This window comes from Falco cherrug, chromosome 3, assembly GCF_023634085.1.
Source record: "Falco cherrug isolate bFalChe1 chromosome 3, bFalChe1.pri, whole genome shotgun sequence".
In the NCBI taxonomy this organism is placed as follows: Eukaryota; Metazoa; Chordata; class Aves; order Falconiformes; family Falconidae; genus Falco; species Falco cherrug.
The window spans coordinates 97667553-97684483 of record NC_073699.1 but is presented as its reverse complement, the minus strand read 5'-3'; the positions used below and the strand labels follow the sequence as shown (position 1 = coordinate 97684483).

At 39.6% G+C, this 16931-nt stretch overlaps 1 protein-coding gene across 7 annotated transcripts in view; it reads right to left on the bottom strand.

Annotated features, from left to right (window-relative positions):
- The window catches only part of NUP153 (nucleoporin 153), a 46330-nt gene that overhangs the window by 12114 nt on the left and 17285 nt on the right, over positions 1 to 16931 (bottom strand). For 2 of the 7 annotated variants that reach the window (XM_055703627.1, XM_055703629.1), the window contains exons 3-16: positions 15505 to 15753; positions 14092 to 14231; positions 13879 to 14007; positions 11958 to 12074; positions 11791 to 11835; positions 11641 to 11694; positions 10188 to 10304; positions 7111 to 7257; positions 6599 to 6651; positions 4296 to 4431; positions 2582 to 2719; positions 1749 to 1841; positions 1434 to 1524; positions 1044 to 1163 (exon numbers count right to left, since the gene is read on the bottom strand). In XM_055703627.1, the coding sequence (XP_055559602.1) occupies positions 1044 to 1163; positions 1434 to 1524; positions 1749 to 1841; positions 2582 to 2719; positions 4296 to 4431; positions 6599 to 6651; positions 7111 to 7257; positions 10188 to 10304; positions 11641 to 11694; positions 11791 to 11835; positions 11958 to 12074; positions 13879 to 14007; positions 14092 to 14231; positions 15505 to 15753 (1629 nt within the window). The remainder of the gene's footprint in view (positions 1 to 1043; positions 1164 to 1433; positions 1525 to 1748; positions 1842 to 2581; positions 2720 to 4295; positions 4432 to 6598; positions 6652 to 7110; positions 7258 to 10187; positions 10305 to 11640; positions 11695 to 11790; positions 11836 to 11957; positions 12075 to 13878; positions 14008 to 14091; positions 14232 to 15504; positions 15754 to 16931) is intronic. The other 5 variants (XM_055703630.1, XM_055703628.1, XM_055703631.1 and 2 more) reach the window with 5 other exon arrangements.

The following is a 16931-nucleotide window of genomic DNA, read 5'->3' as shown; positions in this document are numbered from 1 at the left end:
CGCAGGCCAACTCCTTATTTAAAGGTGCCAATTTTAACAGAAAACAAAAAACACCAATATGGAAATACTAAAAATAAATGCTACACCGATGCATCTTAAATAGCAGCACAAGTTACTTTTAAAGCCAAAATTATTATTTTTTTTTTTTAATTATTATGTTGTTTTGGTGTTAAGAGTTTTTTTACATCAGAAGTGGAGCCTTTGACCAGTGTGGATTTAGAATCTGCTTCTTTTAAAACTGATAAAGCAAATTAATGTCACTTCACTCACAGATGTTTCCTTAAACAAAACACACAGTATATTTTCTCTCTTCTTTCTTTTCAATATAAAAAGGCACTATCGTCTTAAGTAGTATATAGATTTGTCACTTTATAAAAAAAATAGTCCTGATGGAACTCAAGGCTATGGGAAAAGATCAAATTCAATAGTCCTTGTTCTTAAAACAAAAAACCATCATCCACACACACACTCTTCATTAAACAGTTGAAAACAACTGCAATTACTTAAAAATTAGAAAAGGGTCTTTAAAGTGAAACAGCCCACTTTAAATTTACACTTGAACCCATAGTAACTGCTATCATTTAAGATGGAAAGATTTGCAGTTTTTGAAACACATTTAGGAATGAAACTGTCTTTACTATTCTTAATTTCCAGAGATGGTGAGGGTGGGAGAGGAATGTAAAGCATTTTACAAAAATTTCCATTCCAATTCCATACATTTTATTTAAAATGAAACACTGATTATTTAAATAATCCTCTTTATACTTCATTTACAATTACATCCTGAAGCAATGCATCTGGTTTGAAACTGCAGTTTTCCTTTCAGCAATAAAAGCCACTTAGGACAGAAGGGGAGATCAACCCTAAGAGATGCAGCATTTAATGTAATGCTTTCCTGTGTTTGTATTTACAGCTAATATTGCACTAGCTGTGACAAAGTGGGTGGGGTTTTTTGTTGTGGTGGGTTTTAAAAAAAAAAAAAAAAAAATCAATGCAGTTACACGGTTACATATTTTTTGCGATATCTTAGATCGTTATCTCACCAGGGCTTTTTAGAATGTCTAACACACTTCCTTCCTTTAAGACCTTCACAGGTTTGGAGGGGCCATCGTATTCTTCTTCTTTTTCCTTCTTATTGCTGATGCTGTTTACAGTGGCAGTATCTTTAAAAACAAAACAAAAACCACCCTTCATAAAGAAATCCACTTATATTTACATTTGCTAGAAACTAGGATTTCCAAGTTTCATGCTTCTCATATAATTCTACCTTGTTTACAACAGTTTATAATTACCATTTGGTTAAAAGCAGATCAGTCACTGAAAACATATTTTGCCTGGAATTGCTAATATGCTCAGAAAGGATGGATTTACTGTTTGATACACAAAACCAGAAAATCAGCACTTCAGATCTGAAACACTAAAGTTTCTGTTACCTAGAGTAAGGAAGGACGTCACTGGTGTATCACTGGATCCAGAAAGCTCTGCTGATTTTACAACAGGAACACTAAATGTAAACCCCATCTGCTATGAAAAAGAGATATTTTTCAGATTCTTGAATCAAATTTCACACAAAAGTAATAATCTGAAATCCAGGGTTCAACCTTTTGGTATACATGCTGGATGACAAATTATAAGCCAGAAAACCTATATATTTGTTTTCCCCACTACCAGGGCCAATTCTGCTTTATTGTTCTTCAATATTCTACTAAAGCCTTGAGAAGAGGTTGAACTTTATTTACTTCACTTACAGACAATGGAGGTAGCACTTCTGCCTCAGTAGATTTCACAATTGGAGATGAAAATCTGAACACAGGACTGCCAACATTACTTGCTGGTTGTACCTGTATTTTCAAAAGAATTACGGTTTGTATGTAAAAGAAAAACATCCTGGTGAAACAACAGCAGGTACCTGAATTCACTATCTAACAGACATTCTGCAGTCAGTCAAGAAACCTGATGTTTGATATTTCTAACCCACAGGTAAGAGTTATAATAAACGAAAATGAAGCTTGCAAGTGAGCATACAGTACAGTATCATCTAACAGAGATGCTACTTAGATCTGAATATATTAAGTATATGGAAAAGCAGACCAAGCAGCTTAAGAACGTCAAACTAACTCAGCTCAATTGTAGTCAGAGCTTCAGCAAATACCTCAACGTGTTAAAGCAAGTAATCTGGTTCAAAACATACAAAAATACCTCAAATACTCTGGAACAGATGAATGTTTATTTTACTGCAGTGATATTCCAATTATCACACCCTAGGCTCACGTTCTACACTAGGCTTGTGACCACCATTAATGCTACCTCTAATTTAATAACTTAACTTGGCATAAAATCCCAACAAAACCTCCACAGCATTTGAAGCAGTTATACAATTACATTAACTAGAACTTCGCAAAGTAAAAGATGCACAGAGGTCAAATCAAAAACTACATGCCTTTCCCCGCTTCCAAATTGGAATACAACCCCGAGTGAAAGTTGGTTAGTTTCACGAGCACCATGGAAGAAGTTAACACGCAACAAAGTAGATGTACACTCATCACAAAACAGTACTCACAATACACAACCAAAGATTTACCTTGTTCATCACTGCTGTGGAAACAGTGCTCGGTGATGATGAGACACTACTACTGGTAAGGAAAGTAAAGTTGAAGGAAGGCAGCGATGCAGTACTGATGGGTAGGGGTACTTTTGGTAGTACCGGTTCCTCCACTTCCTAGGGGGAAATTTTAATTGTAAATTTTAATTTTACGCTTTTACAAGACCTACTACCTTCCTACCCTGTCCCACTCTTAATTTCTTATCCAAGTTAAATATAACAGAGGTATGTACAGACTAAGACAAAGCACGTTTTCAAAAGGAATCCTAACCTCCCCACCTCAGTCTGCCATGTCGTTTTAATTTATGGTAGACTTCTTTCTATGCAATACTACATTCATAACATGTCCAGTAAGAATACCAAAAATTAGCTCAACATTGTTACCTGTGTAGAACAGGGAGGGGCACAGATCAGATTTATTTTTCTGTACTTTAGTTATTCAAGGTCTAAAGAAACATCATCCTTTCTAATTACCCTCTCGTCTCTTCAATGAAGAGTACACTCTCATGACAAATGAGAAAGTGTTCCTCTTGTGAAATTAGGTAGGACAGCTGCCAACTTTTCTGAAGTCACTACTGCAGTGAACTTGGAAAAAGATAATGTTTAAAGAAGTATGCGGGGTCCTTCAGCCCCCCAAAACCCCAAACCAAAGCACCAAACACCAAAAAAGGAAGCCTGACTAGCAGCACAGAAGATCACATTCTGGTAAATCCTGTCATATCTCGTGTATCAGAGTACACACTTCCAACTCAGAAACCACTGTACCTTAAAAACTTCTGTCTTATCCTCACCTCTTAAACTGTTTGATTACCAAGATTAGATCAGTTAGGGTTTAAATGGGAACAGCAATCTAATCACAATTTGCACAGTAGTACCAAGATCTACCCAAAAGTGACTAAGCAGAGATATATATTGCTACTACAGAAATTTAATGTATCCCACATCTTGCATCTTCTACAGTTTTGATCTGAAGACTACTGGACCTTGGTATTCAGGCCATTTGTATTATTAGAAACATTCTCTAGTATTTACTATTTCTTCATTTTGCATCAACCAGAAGACTGATGTAAATTTTTTATTTAAGATCCAGTGGTAGGGAACATCCAATCAGAAAAATAATCTCCAGGATAGTCATGAACATAGTTTTATTAAATGGCCTTTTCGTACTGAAACAGGGAAAAAACTTCTCACAATGGGTTTGATTAAGTGACAAAAATTGTGAATGATCATTAACAGACATGCGGAACAATTTCTTCTGCTTTGGACTCTTGGCCTCTATCTTTCTACATGACTTAAATATGAAATAATAAATTAAATAAACTTTTACTTACTTGGCACTTGTTTCAAACATTATTCCTTTATAAAAACCCTACAAACCTCCACCAAAATTTGTTCATTCAACTGCTGATGAGAAACTTTATAATATGAAGCAACTCCAAGATAATATGGCTCAAGATTTAAAAAATATAAACCCAAAGTTTAATAATAATAAAAATATTGTTATATACATTTTATATTACTTATATAAAACATATAAATAATACATAAAAAAATATTGGAGCCTGCCCTGAAACCCACAGCAAAAAAAGCCCACAAAACTGAAAGGGCATTATTATAGATCACTATGAACCAGTAACACTGGCATACATGGCTAGTTACTTCAGTAATCTCAGCGAGAGCAAGAGTCCCTTACCTCTTGTTCTTGTCCAGGTTTTGATACATAGTGTACCCCTCTTTCCCTTCTCATCTTGCCACCGCCACCACCAACTCCTCCTCCTGCAGACAGACCATTGGATGCAGGAGTACTGAATTTGGGGTGGGTCACACTGCTGGCACAGAATAACAATACATAGGTTGAGAAAGGGGAGGGGGGGAAGAAAAAAATCAAAAAATCAACTTATCAAATAATTGTTTCAAGCTATTATAGCCACATTTAGTCCTAGAACTGATACCACCTAATCAGAATCTGAAAAAAACCTGTTCCCCGAGTTGCTAATGCTGGTAAATACGTGATGTTCCAAAACAGCAAAAGCTGCGTTAACAAAAGCAGCAACGAGAAGGACATACATAAGAAACAGTCACAACATCCACAAAGGAATGATGACTAAGCCAGAAGACCTGAAATAGAAGAACTGATTTAGACTTATTTTCTAACATTTCCTTTTAATAGCCCAGACGGTGGAAATGTTGACAGCCAGTTCTTTGATTCTGTGATGAGCATGAATCTTTGCAGGGATCTAAAAGAACAACTAAAAATATGGGGGGGGGGGGGGGAGCATGTGTGTGTGCACGCACATGGAATGCTGCCAGCAGCTCTTATGGAATAGAGCGGCTTAAACTTGTGCGGCAAGATAATACAGCAAAAGCTGCAGAAGCAGCTCTGGCTTATCTTGAGGCCAGAGGTGTTTGGGTTTGCCAACATTCCAGAAGTCTTTTCAGACATGAACACAGATCCCTTTTGTAAGGCATACAAAGGCATTTCTCTGCTCATTACAAAAGCCTAGATCCAAACCAGAAAGATTTCCTAATCCAAGTGGGAAGGGAAAAGAAAAAGAAAAAACAAAAAAACCTTCATAACAAACAAACCAACCAATCCCAAACCCACATCACACCCCAAAACACAAGTGAACTAGGGAGTAACAACAATAAAAAGCAGTATGGCATCAAAATGAAGTATCCCTGGAAAAAGTTCCATATCAAAGCTTATCGTGCAGCCAAGCAGCCAGTCATTATAAAAGTACATTTGATCACACTGGATGATACCAGGTCAAGTTTCCAGAAGACTGAGGAAGAAAATTAGTCTAAACTTGTCAGACACTTGCAAACAGTCTGCTTAGCACTGTAACCACTGTGAGTAAGCCAGATCCTTAAGGCCATATGCTCAAAATTTTCTCTAATCCAAACTGACAATCAATTCAAATTCTGAAAAAAAACCCAACCCTTCTGTCAAAACAGAGCTTTATTCTGACAATTATAGCCTGCCTATTATAGTCCATATTCCTTTTCTGTTAAGACCTGTCAGCTTCTAAGGGGCAAAGACAGTTTTCTGTCTTCAAGCAGGTAGGTATGTTCAACCTACAATTCTGACCCAGGTTTAAAAACTATTTAGCCTTTGGTAGGCTGAACAGAGATGTACCAAAGTACTGCAGGTTAGCTGCACGAAGGGACTCTGGCCAACTGCCTCTTACCAGTGTTGTGTTCCTGCTCCAGAACATGACAGTCAACAGACTAGCTTTATAAATAATTTTTTTAAAAGGACCATCTACTCTACAGACAAAAGTAAAACACAGCAGTAAAACTTGCGAACCAAATAAAAAGCAGCAGCGGTTTTCTGGTTCTCCCTTCTACATGGAGAAGAAAGGAGTTCCACCGAAGAAAATTTAGAACAGTTTGAAAACCCACAATTAAAACCCGACATCTGCTTGCACCTACGCCCAAACTTTAAAGCCGATCTCTTACATCCCTGAAAAAGTCGCTGCTGTGAAGTCAAACAATCAGATGCCAAAACAAAGGGTTGGTTTGGGAGTTTTTTTGCAAACCAAAGAATGCCGAAGGCAACCGAAGAATTGCTTGGAAGATGAACAGAGACAACAAAATATGATTCCCTGGTATTGTTCTTTGAAAGGGACAAATCATCCAAGAAAATATACTCTTTGAATGCAGAGTGTCTTAATTCAAGTTCAAGCAGTACCCAAAAGACTAGTGGCCCAGAAGAGAGAGCCATCAGTGTTATCTGGAGGTGGGTCGTTCTACCTAAACCAAACAAGCAGTGTAACGCAGGACAATCTCCTCAAGAAGAAAAACAATTAACGCTCCTGGAATTTTGTGTTTGAGAGACAAGTTGGCATTTGGCCTCAAATGTTTCTAGAGGGCACCCATTTTTTCATGCAAACTCACAGACTGTTACTGCCCTTCAAAAGACGACAGGCATGCAGACTGTAGCACCAGAGAGCACTTTCTTCTTTCAAGTATTTTAAATTAATAGATTTGTCATACCTTTCAGATGGTTTTATTCTCTGTTCTGCAGGAGAACTCTTCTCTCTCATGCCCTGCAAGTTAAGTTTGATTTATTACAAGATTTACCTGAATGTATTTATAAACTATATACGAAGCAAAGACAACCAACCACACATGTTTTGTGCTGGTTTTTATTTATACCACTAAATACACCTCATCTACTTAAGCTTATTCCGCAACCACTATGACTATCCACTTTGATCTCTGGCCTAAAAAGCCCACAGATTCAACACCTGGTCATTTTTACATTCAGATTGATAGTGAAACCATAGATATTTTTTTTTTTTTTCTGAAAGAGATGCCAATCTTGTTTTAAGTAAAGTTTATCAGGCACTCCACGTGCACCAAAGTGATCAGAACGGGTAATTGTCAGAAATCTCACTCGGAGCTTCTGGCTCTTTGCCAAAAAAGAGCCCCTTAGTAGAATAACTGGTTAGAGACATTCCAAGCTTGTAAAAAGCAGGCAGATAACAACCAGAAGATTTACTTACTTTGTGCTTTATATCCACCCTCTGGTGAATTTTGCTGGAATCAGTAGCTGGAGTCAGAGATGGTTTAAAATACTGCGTCCGACTCCCTGACAGAGAGATCGCCTTTGGTGTCACGAGTTTCTGGACAGGTGGGTGCTGTGATTCCATCTTTGAAAAGGAAGCAGAGATCAATTTATCCTTACACTGGCCCTAATTACCACAGCATTTACTGATTAAAAAAAGTTACAGAACTATAAACCTCCCATCAGTCTCAGCACCCACTGAAAATTATTTGGAAGTGTTGACTGCATTCAGCTTGCAGAGAGAAACCACCAGAAAACCAGTTATGAAATCTAAAAAGCTATAGAAGTAGCCGAAGTCTGACTGAATCACATTTCAAAATTTGGCAGTAAACTTCACAGACAAAATCATTCATGTTACTATAATGACAATAACTCATGTTACTTAATGTACTTCCATCTCTTCCTCTCCTGTGCCCACATTGTGGTATTTTTTTTACTGGCTTCATCCACCAATTTACCATTCAAAGTGTTAAGCAGCCAATTATACAGGCTTCTGGGTTTTAGTTTTCCTACATTTTCCTCCTTTGAAGTTACACTTGAAAAAAAAAAAGTTGTAAAATAATTTTAAAAGTCTCATTCATTATGTTCCAGTGTTTTAGATTTGCATCAGATGCACTTAAAAATACTAGTTTGACTTTCCTTGTCAAATCATTTTCAAAAACAAGCGTTAATTTTTAACAGAAAGCACTGTACGTTCTGTAAAACTGGTGTAACTGAATCGTTAAACAAGACAAACCCCAAAAGGCTACAAGGTTTACCAAAGGCTCCATCTGCAGTCTTAAGGATCAGAAGAATCAGACTTAGGATGCATGCTATTATTTAAATTAGTATCAACAGAAAACTATGTTTATAATAGCTTTAATGTCACAATCTCTCTCAAATCTTGGCAATAACATTCATGCTGCACTATCTACAAAGGGAATAAAAGTATTTCTTGCTAAAAATTGTTATACTCATTTTGAAACCTCGAGTAAAATGCAATTTATTTGTTTACAAACCCATTTTGAACAAAAGATAGCGCACTGCTATTTTTAAATGTAAACAGAGTAGAATTAGAATAAAATAGTTAAGTTGGAAGGGACCTACAACAATCACCTAGTCCAACTGTCTGACCAGCTCAGGGCTGACCAAAAGCTAAAGCATGGTAATATGGGCATTGTCCAAATGCCTCTTAATTACTCAGCAGGCTCAGGGCATCAACCACCTCTCCAGAAAGCCTGTTCCAGTGTCTGACCACCCTCTCACTGATGAAATGCTTCTTTATGTCAGGTCTGAACCCTCCTCTGACTGATGCAGCTTTGAGCCACGTGTCCTCTCACTGGGTCCGGGAGAGATCAGCACTTCCCTCTCCGCTTCCCAGGAAGCTGTAGAGAGTAACGAGGTCACCCCTCAACCTCCTCCTCTCCAGACCAGACGAACCCAGTGTCCTCAGCCACTCCTCACAGGACGTGCCTTCCAGCCCCATCACCAGCTTTGTTGCCCTCCTCTGGATGCACTCAAGGACCTTCACATCCTCCTCACGCTGCGGGGCCCAGAGCTGCCCACAGCACCCGAGGCGAGGCCGCACCGACGCTGGGTACAGCAGGAGAACCACCTCTTCGGACCAGCTGGTTACGCTGTGTCGGCTGCACCCCAGGACACGGTTTGCCCCCTGGGCTGCCAGGGCACTGCTGACTCGCACTGAGCCTGCTGCCAGCCAGCACCCCCACCCCCTGCTGCAGGGCTGCTCTCCAGCACTCCTCTCCCAGTTTATACCCGTGCCCAACATTACTCCATCTCACGTCACAGAATCATAGAACAGGTTGGGTTGGAAGGGACATTCAAGGTCATCTAGTCCAACCCCGGCAGCGAGCAGGGACATCTTCAGCTAGATCAGGTTGCTCAGCCCTTTCCAACCTGACCTTGAATGTTTCCAGGGATGGGGCATCTACCACCCCTCTGGGCAACCTGTGCCAGTGTTTCACCACCCTCATCATAAAAAGCTTCTTCCTTACATTTAGTCTAAATCTGCCCTCTTTTAGTTTAAAGCCATTACCCCTTGTCCTATCGCTGCAGGCCCTACGAAGAAGTCTGTCCCCATCCTTCTTACAAGCCCCATTAAGTACTGAACGGCTGCAGTACGGTCTCCCCGGAGCCTTCTCCTCTCCAGGCTGAACAGCCCCAGCTCTCTCAGCCTTTCCCCACAGGAGAGGTGTCCATCCCTCTGGCCATTTCCGTGGTCCCTCCTCCGGACCCGCTCCAACAGGTCCGTGTGTTTCCTGTGCTGAGGACGCCAGAGCTGGACGCAGCCACTCCAGGTGGGGTCTCACCCGAGCGGAGTGGAGGGGCACAATCCCCTCCCTCGCCCTGCTGGCCACGCTGCTGCTGATGCAGCCCAGGACACGGGTGGCTGGCTGGGCTGCAAGCGCGCATTGCCGGCTCATGTCCAGCTTTTCGTCCACCAGTACCCTCCAGTCCTTCTCTGCAGGGCTGCTCTCCACCTCTTCACCCCCCAGCCTGTATCGATACCGGGGGTTGCCCCAGCCCAGGTGCAGGACCTTGCACTTGGCCTTGTTGAGCCTCATGAAGCTGATGTGGCCTCACTTCTCAAGCTTGTCCAGGACCTTCCGGATGGCATCCCATCCCTCCTCAGGCATGTCAACCACAACACTCAGCTTGGTGTCATCTGCAAACCTGCTGAGGGTACACTGGATCCCACTGTCTATTGATGAAGATCCAGCATTGTCTCTTGTTCAATTTCACGCCATTGATGGACTATCCAATGCTCCAATCTATTCAGGCCCCTCTGCAAAGCCTCTTGGCCCTCAGAGTCAACAGCACCTCCCAGTTTCATATCATCAGCAAACTTGCTAATGGTGCATTTAATTCCTGCACCCAGACCATTGAGAAATACATTGACCAGCACTGGCCCTACCACTGAGCCCTGAGGAACACTGCTGGTGACTGGTCGCCAGCCAGACGTAGCCCCCTTGCACCCAGCCGTTCCGTCAGTTCTTCACCCAGCACACCACGTACCTGCTCATCCACAGCTGGACAGCTTGTCCAGAAGGATGCTGTGAGGGACAGTACCAAAAGCCTTCCTACAGTCCAGAACACTATATCCACCACCCCTTCATGCACCAAGCAGGTGACCTTATCGTAGAAGGATATCAAATTAGTTAGACAGGAATGTACAGTGAAAAAAATAAAAGTTACCCAGTTAGAAGTTCAATACACTAAGAGGTATTCTGTCTGGTGCAGACCCTTGAAGTAAGAAAAAGTCAACCAAACATACCTGCAAAAGTATTTTGCCTGCATGCTCAAGTGTTCTGTCAACCATACATTTGCTTTAGCAGGAAGACAGACAACCCTCTCCTCCCCTTCTCATCAAGGGCTTCCCTTGCCAAACCTTATGAATTCTACTATTATGAATAGACAATTTCTCTACTTTTATCCAGCGACAGCTGTGCGCAACATTCGCTTTCTAACTGACGTCAGGCTGTACACACTGCAAATCTGGTCGATCTTTCTTAATGCCTCATCACAGGTGTAGTTCCACAATTTAACTGAGAATTCGTACCAGCTTTGTTTTCAATTAATTGGATAGTATTTACAGTACAGAAATTACATGCTCTACTTTTCAACATTCTTGTAATTTAGCATATGGTGAAAGATGGTACAGGAAATCCAAGATGTTTGTAAACTTTGAAGTGACTAAAAGTACTTATACTTCTAATCAAGAAATTAGCATAGAAACTTCTGGAGACATTCTGTCCATTTTCTCATTAAAACAGCAGATGAAAACTTTGCACAGAAGAAAACCCACACTTTTGTTCCTTCATGTGCCTCATCTTAAAGTGGCCTTTTGTGGATTTTACAATGTAATAAACTCCGTAATACTACAAATGGAAGTGATTTAAAAACATTACTAGTTTTAATATTTTTTTTAACAAAGGAGATAATGATTCACTACAGCATTATCACCAATTCAGTGCTGCCTCCAAATAGGAATTAGGAACACCGATGTTAAAGTGACAACACTTAATTTTCCTTCTTCTTTTTTGAGCAGTAATAAAAAAAGTGTTACTCTTCTGCTCAAAATGAACATGGAAATCTGCACAAGGTCTGTATGATCACTCAATCAGTATTTTCCTATTTCTGATCATTTCTGCAAGAGAAATCTTTCCTAAACAGAAACATTAACAAGCAACTTAACCCCAAGTTGCAGGACAAGGTAAAACACTAATTTGTGTGTTATAAAGAAGTCATTCTTGATTGACACATCAAGACACCACCACATAAAAAAATAATGTAATTCTCAACCTGAGTAATCTTCACAGTCCTTCATCTAGCGTGGGTAGAAAAGACACTTTTAGCAATCTCCACACAGCCAAGACAACTGTAATTCACATAATACTAATATCAACTTGAATTAAAAATAAATCATAGGAAGTTACCTTTCTTAGATAAAGATGCTACTGGTTCTTACCTGTTTGCGCTTGGATTGGAAGCTAGTAATATTCAGCAAGTTCCTGTCCACAGGCTAAAGAGGGAAAAAAAGCCTAAATATTAGAGGATGACTTGTTTTTGTAAGAGAGGGTTCCATCCAACAAAAACAGAGGGGTTGTGATCAACTTACAGAAGACAGTGGACTAGAAACAGAAGACGGAATCCTTTTAGCATCCTGTTGAAAAAACAGTGCAATAAATTAAACTGCATGCTACATAAGGAAGATCTTCATCCTATACTGGCACATTTACTACGTTTCTCAAACACATGAAATAGATTAAGAGGAGTGCCATTTACCGCCAAAGGACTTGACATCTTCTCCAGTGACTGCAAGATACGCCGCGCTGTGGAACTTGTCACGCCATAGGATTGCACACTTGCTTGTTTCGCTTTCATTTGTCTCCTTACTGGTGGCTGAAAAATTAGCATTGCAAGTGTTACAATTCTTGATTTTGAATTAAACATGCATTTATTTTATGCCCTATGGCTATACTGATGATATAACCAATACTCCTGTGATGACAGAGAAAAACGCACTCACTGGGCATTCAAGCCATGAAGAAGAAAATATACTCTGGTGACTCTACAGAACGGGGCCCCACACGTCTTACACATGGGATAAAGCAACAAAAGAAATATTTAGATGTAAAAGGTCATAAAAGGGAAGATGTCAGGCCTGTAGGGTCTCTGAAGCAGTAACCAGGAAAACAGAAAAGCAGCAAAGACTTGTACTGCAGAAAATACTTTCAGTAGCAAAACAGATCTCAGTTTCATGACTGTGTATGTGTACCATCTTAAAACCAACGTATACAATCACCATCAGGCATTCCTAGTTTTGCTTGTTTCCTCTCTTCCCCCAAGATTAGCTGACTGCAGATTTTTACTGTTTAAAAAGATAAAGATCTGATTTGAACTGTAACAGCTCTAAACATTACACTGAAAGAGTAAACGGTTTTATTTGTACCACATGACTTTGAATATAATCCAAAAAGGCATCTTTCAGTGTTAAGTAAAAAAAAAAAAAAAAAAAAAAATTATGTTAAACACCCTCCTGGAACCACATCATGCTTACCACACTGCTATGTGAAGTCAGGAAGCAGACCACACAGTATGTAAAAACACAAGCGAGACTTGCTGTAATCTACAGCATGCAACAACAAGCAAGCTAGTCTCTCCTTCAAAAGCCTAATATTTTGGTTCCTCTTTTCAGCATTTCATAAATTTCATAAAAAAACATAAAAATAGCTGACCAAAGAGGGCTCCAAGCTTACAAGAGGTTCTGAGTGTTCAGAAGTTTGATTTAACACCAAGTTAGAACAAACCACAAGTTTTCATGGGTTCCCCTAAGTCAGCAATTTGCAGGTCCCCTTGTTGCATGGCAGAAATGGACTGCCAGGATAGTAAACTCTTTTTACTTCCAGTTCCTTAAATAAAGTTCATTTTGACTTTTGATTATTTTTTTTAATAAATAAAGCCCATTTTGATTTAAACACATTCCAACTGAAGCAGAATTTACTAACTTTTTAGATTCAACCCTAACTACCGAGAGTTGTCAACATTTTTATTTGCTGGTTCATTTTAGAACATGAACAACTCTCAAGGGCAAGTAACTCTCTTCAAGAGCTACCTGAATGGTATTAAAATAGAAAGCATTTTATTGTTTATCTTGAGATTGCATGCCTCCCTCTCATGTTTATCATGAGATTGCATGTAGCAGAAGAGCAAAGGATCAGCAAAGCTGCCTTTTAGATACTAGTAAAGATTGCAGTTTCATACAATATATTCATAGCATGAGCGTAGACATGCTTGTGTAAGATGTACAGACAAGTATCATGCAGGTAGATTTTGCTACTCTAAACACAAATTTTAAAAGTTATGCCATGATTGTTTTTATTTACATGCTTTAACATAATACCATCAGAAGCAGACAATGGTAGAAAATGAGTTTTTTGAAAGAGGAAATCCCAACTAAAAACAAACAGCCAGAAGCTAAGGTGCCATAGTCATTCTTGTGCATGGCAAGTATTTTCTACATAAGCTGTTTTAAAAAAAATTTATACAGAATTGTTCTTTTCTGCTCTTGCAGACTGAGAGGGCAAAATAGAAACTGTTGCCACATTTCCAGCTCCCTGCTCACAGTTTTTTTGGCAGTGCTACCCCTTCTGTATTTCATTTTCTGTACCACATTTTCCCTCACATCACACTACTATTCTCTTACCTGATAAGGAGCAATTCGCGCTTTTGTCTCCCTTGCTGCTGCAGCTGCGCCACCATAAGTGGTCTTTCCAGGGTAAAACGGAGAATCCCCAAGCTGGCTTGTCTTAAAGACAGAAGTGTTTCCAAGTGACTACAGAAAGGTATTATGGTTAGAGTAGTTAGTAAAATGGCTACACATTCAAATTGTTAAAAATTAACACTGTGCAGTACTTACAGGTGAGGGAGATCCAAAAGCAGATAAATTGAACGCAGGTTTTTTAGAGCTAGCTGCAGGATGTTGTGAGAGAGAATGAGATCTTTCAGCTTCTGTGGACCAGAGTAGTGGTGCTGAAGTATTTTTTGAAACTGTGATATCTGCCAAAATGGTAACATGCTGTATGTAAATGCCTTGTGTAGAGAACTTTAATATCAAAGATCACACTAACTCCTGAGTTCCTTAATACAGAAAAAGAAGTCTTACAGAATGAAGAAGTCCCCCCTAACACTCATTTCTCCAGCAACCTAACCTTCAGAGTTCTTCAAACAGACCCTTTCACATATGGCATGAAAACCAAGTATCAACTCTGAACTTGAAATCTGTTCACAGAACTGTCGATTCGTTACTTTTCAGTAATCTTTCAAAAGCATGCACAATAAGTCAATAGTATACTTCCAATACAGAGCAATTTTATTTTTGATTCTTTCATGGTAAAATAAAAGGGAACTGCATTAACACTGGTGCATCTATAACACACAGTTCTTCCCATGTTGGTAAAGGGTTGGAGGCCAGCTAAGTCAGAATTGCACAGCTTTTAAACCTGAAAAATTCCCCCAAAGGATGAACTAACAGAGTTAACCACCTATTTCCCATGTATATTTTATGGAGACACACCAGAAAGCTCTAGTAAATTCAGGTTATAGTCTAAACCCTGGCAACATCTACTCTGAATTGTAAAAGTATGTTCTCCAGAGAACTTCCTGAGCATGCCTCAATCACCGTTTATATGGGGAACTAGAAAAAGCTGCAAACCTGCCGTTTGCCTTTTTCAGCGAGATCACCTAGGTCCCCATCTACATCAATATAATGGTTTTGGTTTGTTTTTTTACTTTAAGATGGTGTACATTCCTTACTGAACTCAGCAAAAGACATGGCAGTATTGGCAACTGATGCCTTCTACGAAGAAAGGCCAAAAAAGCAACCCAAACTTTTTCAGTCAGAATAGTTCCTTTACCGACTCCTGGTGAAACCACAGGAAAACATCATGTGTTTCTGTTTGTCACCTGTATTTATTCACATTTAACCTGCTGTCAGTTAGATATTCCAAGTCACTCTTCCAATCAACCTAGCTGTCAAGCTACAGCGAGTCATCTTCAGTCCCCACTATCCAATTTCAAGATTTGCAGACAACCTGGCTAAAAGTGCATTTATCAGCACCGCCTCTTTGTAAGATCAGGGTCTCATAAACGTATCCCAAAGCATGGTTATATTAAAAAGGTGACAGTACTATATACTTCTAAAATACTTTAAATTTCGTTCTAACATCCACAGCTGACATTCACCTACTTATTTACTAAGGTAACGTGGAATATTAAAGACTGCAAAGTACTTCATCTTACCAAAAAATCAACTAGAGAAGATGAAAGTTACCTTTATCAGATGCTCTAGAGGAGAAGCCACTGGTTGTTGAGATGTTATCGTCGTCATGCTGAGAGGTAGAATCTTTTATTTCTTTTACAAGAGACAGTCCAGGACTGCCAATGCCAAGTGAAGAAGATGTAGAGGGCTGACAATGTGGTACTGAGGAATCCAATATGGTACAGTTCAAATGGCTTCGATGAAGAGAGGGCCTTGTTAACACATCTGAGAAGTTCAATGCAGATCTGCTCGTGGATGGTTCTAAACAAGAACAGGGAGACAATCAGCTTTCCTATAGGCAAGCTCACAGAAGCCAAAAGCTGTTTTCTATCAACAGTCACGCTATTGCCAAGCTCTTAGCACAAAAATAGAGAAGCCAAATTTAACTTCTTCCTCACTCCGGTAGGGTTTCATCTGATTACAACAGCACCACTGCTTGCAATACAAAGTATTAACATCATATTAAAGTAGTAAACGATAAAGTTTAACACCACCAGATTCTGACCCCACATTCAAATGCTCTAACATTGGGTCTTTCAGCAAATCAAACATATATGAATTCCTTTTCTTCTGCAGATAAAGCTTGCAATAAGCTTTCCGAAATTTCAGATTACATGGCAAATTACAGACAACTCTGCCATTGATACAACCTTGTACCAAAGACAATGTTAATCTGAATACATAATGTGAAAATGTGTATTTGCAGAAAGTTTGGGAGAGTTTGTTTGGTTTGGTGTCGTCATCCCCCCCTCCCAAAATTAACATATTAGGTCATGCTACAGGCAAAATATTACCTCCTATCCATTAACTTTTGAGGTTTTGGCACAAAGGACAAGTAAGCATCATAGTCTCAGTTGCAAAATGGGCATTTTTTCCCTCACGAACCAAAGGGTCCATAAACAGTGCCAGGGTCCTGCAAGGGGTGGTCTCACAGCTCCAACTTGTCACATGAACAGAACAGCTATTAATGGATGTGTTGCCTGACATCCATGTAAGTCCAGTGTCTCTCCTGGGAATTCTGGGTATAAACATGACTAAGTCACTATCTTCTTGATATTTGCACTGAAGCTTAAACTAGCTAGTTTGATCTTCATAACCACCACAGTATTAACAATTGGTTCTCCAAAGCACTGGTAGATTTTTTAGGACTGTCTTGTCTGAGATAAAGACAGTGTTATCAGGGGCTGACCAAGCAAAGGAATACAGAGCTGAAGAAACAAGCTTTCTAAATTTATAATAATAATTTTTAAAATCTTATTAATTATAGCAAGAAAGATTGGTCTAAAACATCCACAGATGGCAACACAAGCTACTAAAGGTTCTAGGGTGTCCATCTGCTCCTGATTTCTTGGGAGCTAGAAAGTTTGCTGTGCAGCTGTTCTTACTGAAAGGTCCTTTCAGACAGTTTTCCAGGGAAGCCAACACGTGTTCCTCATTCA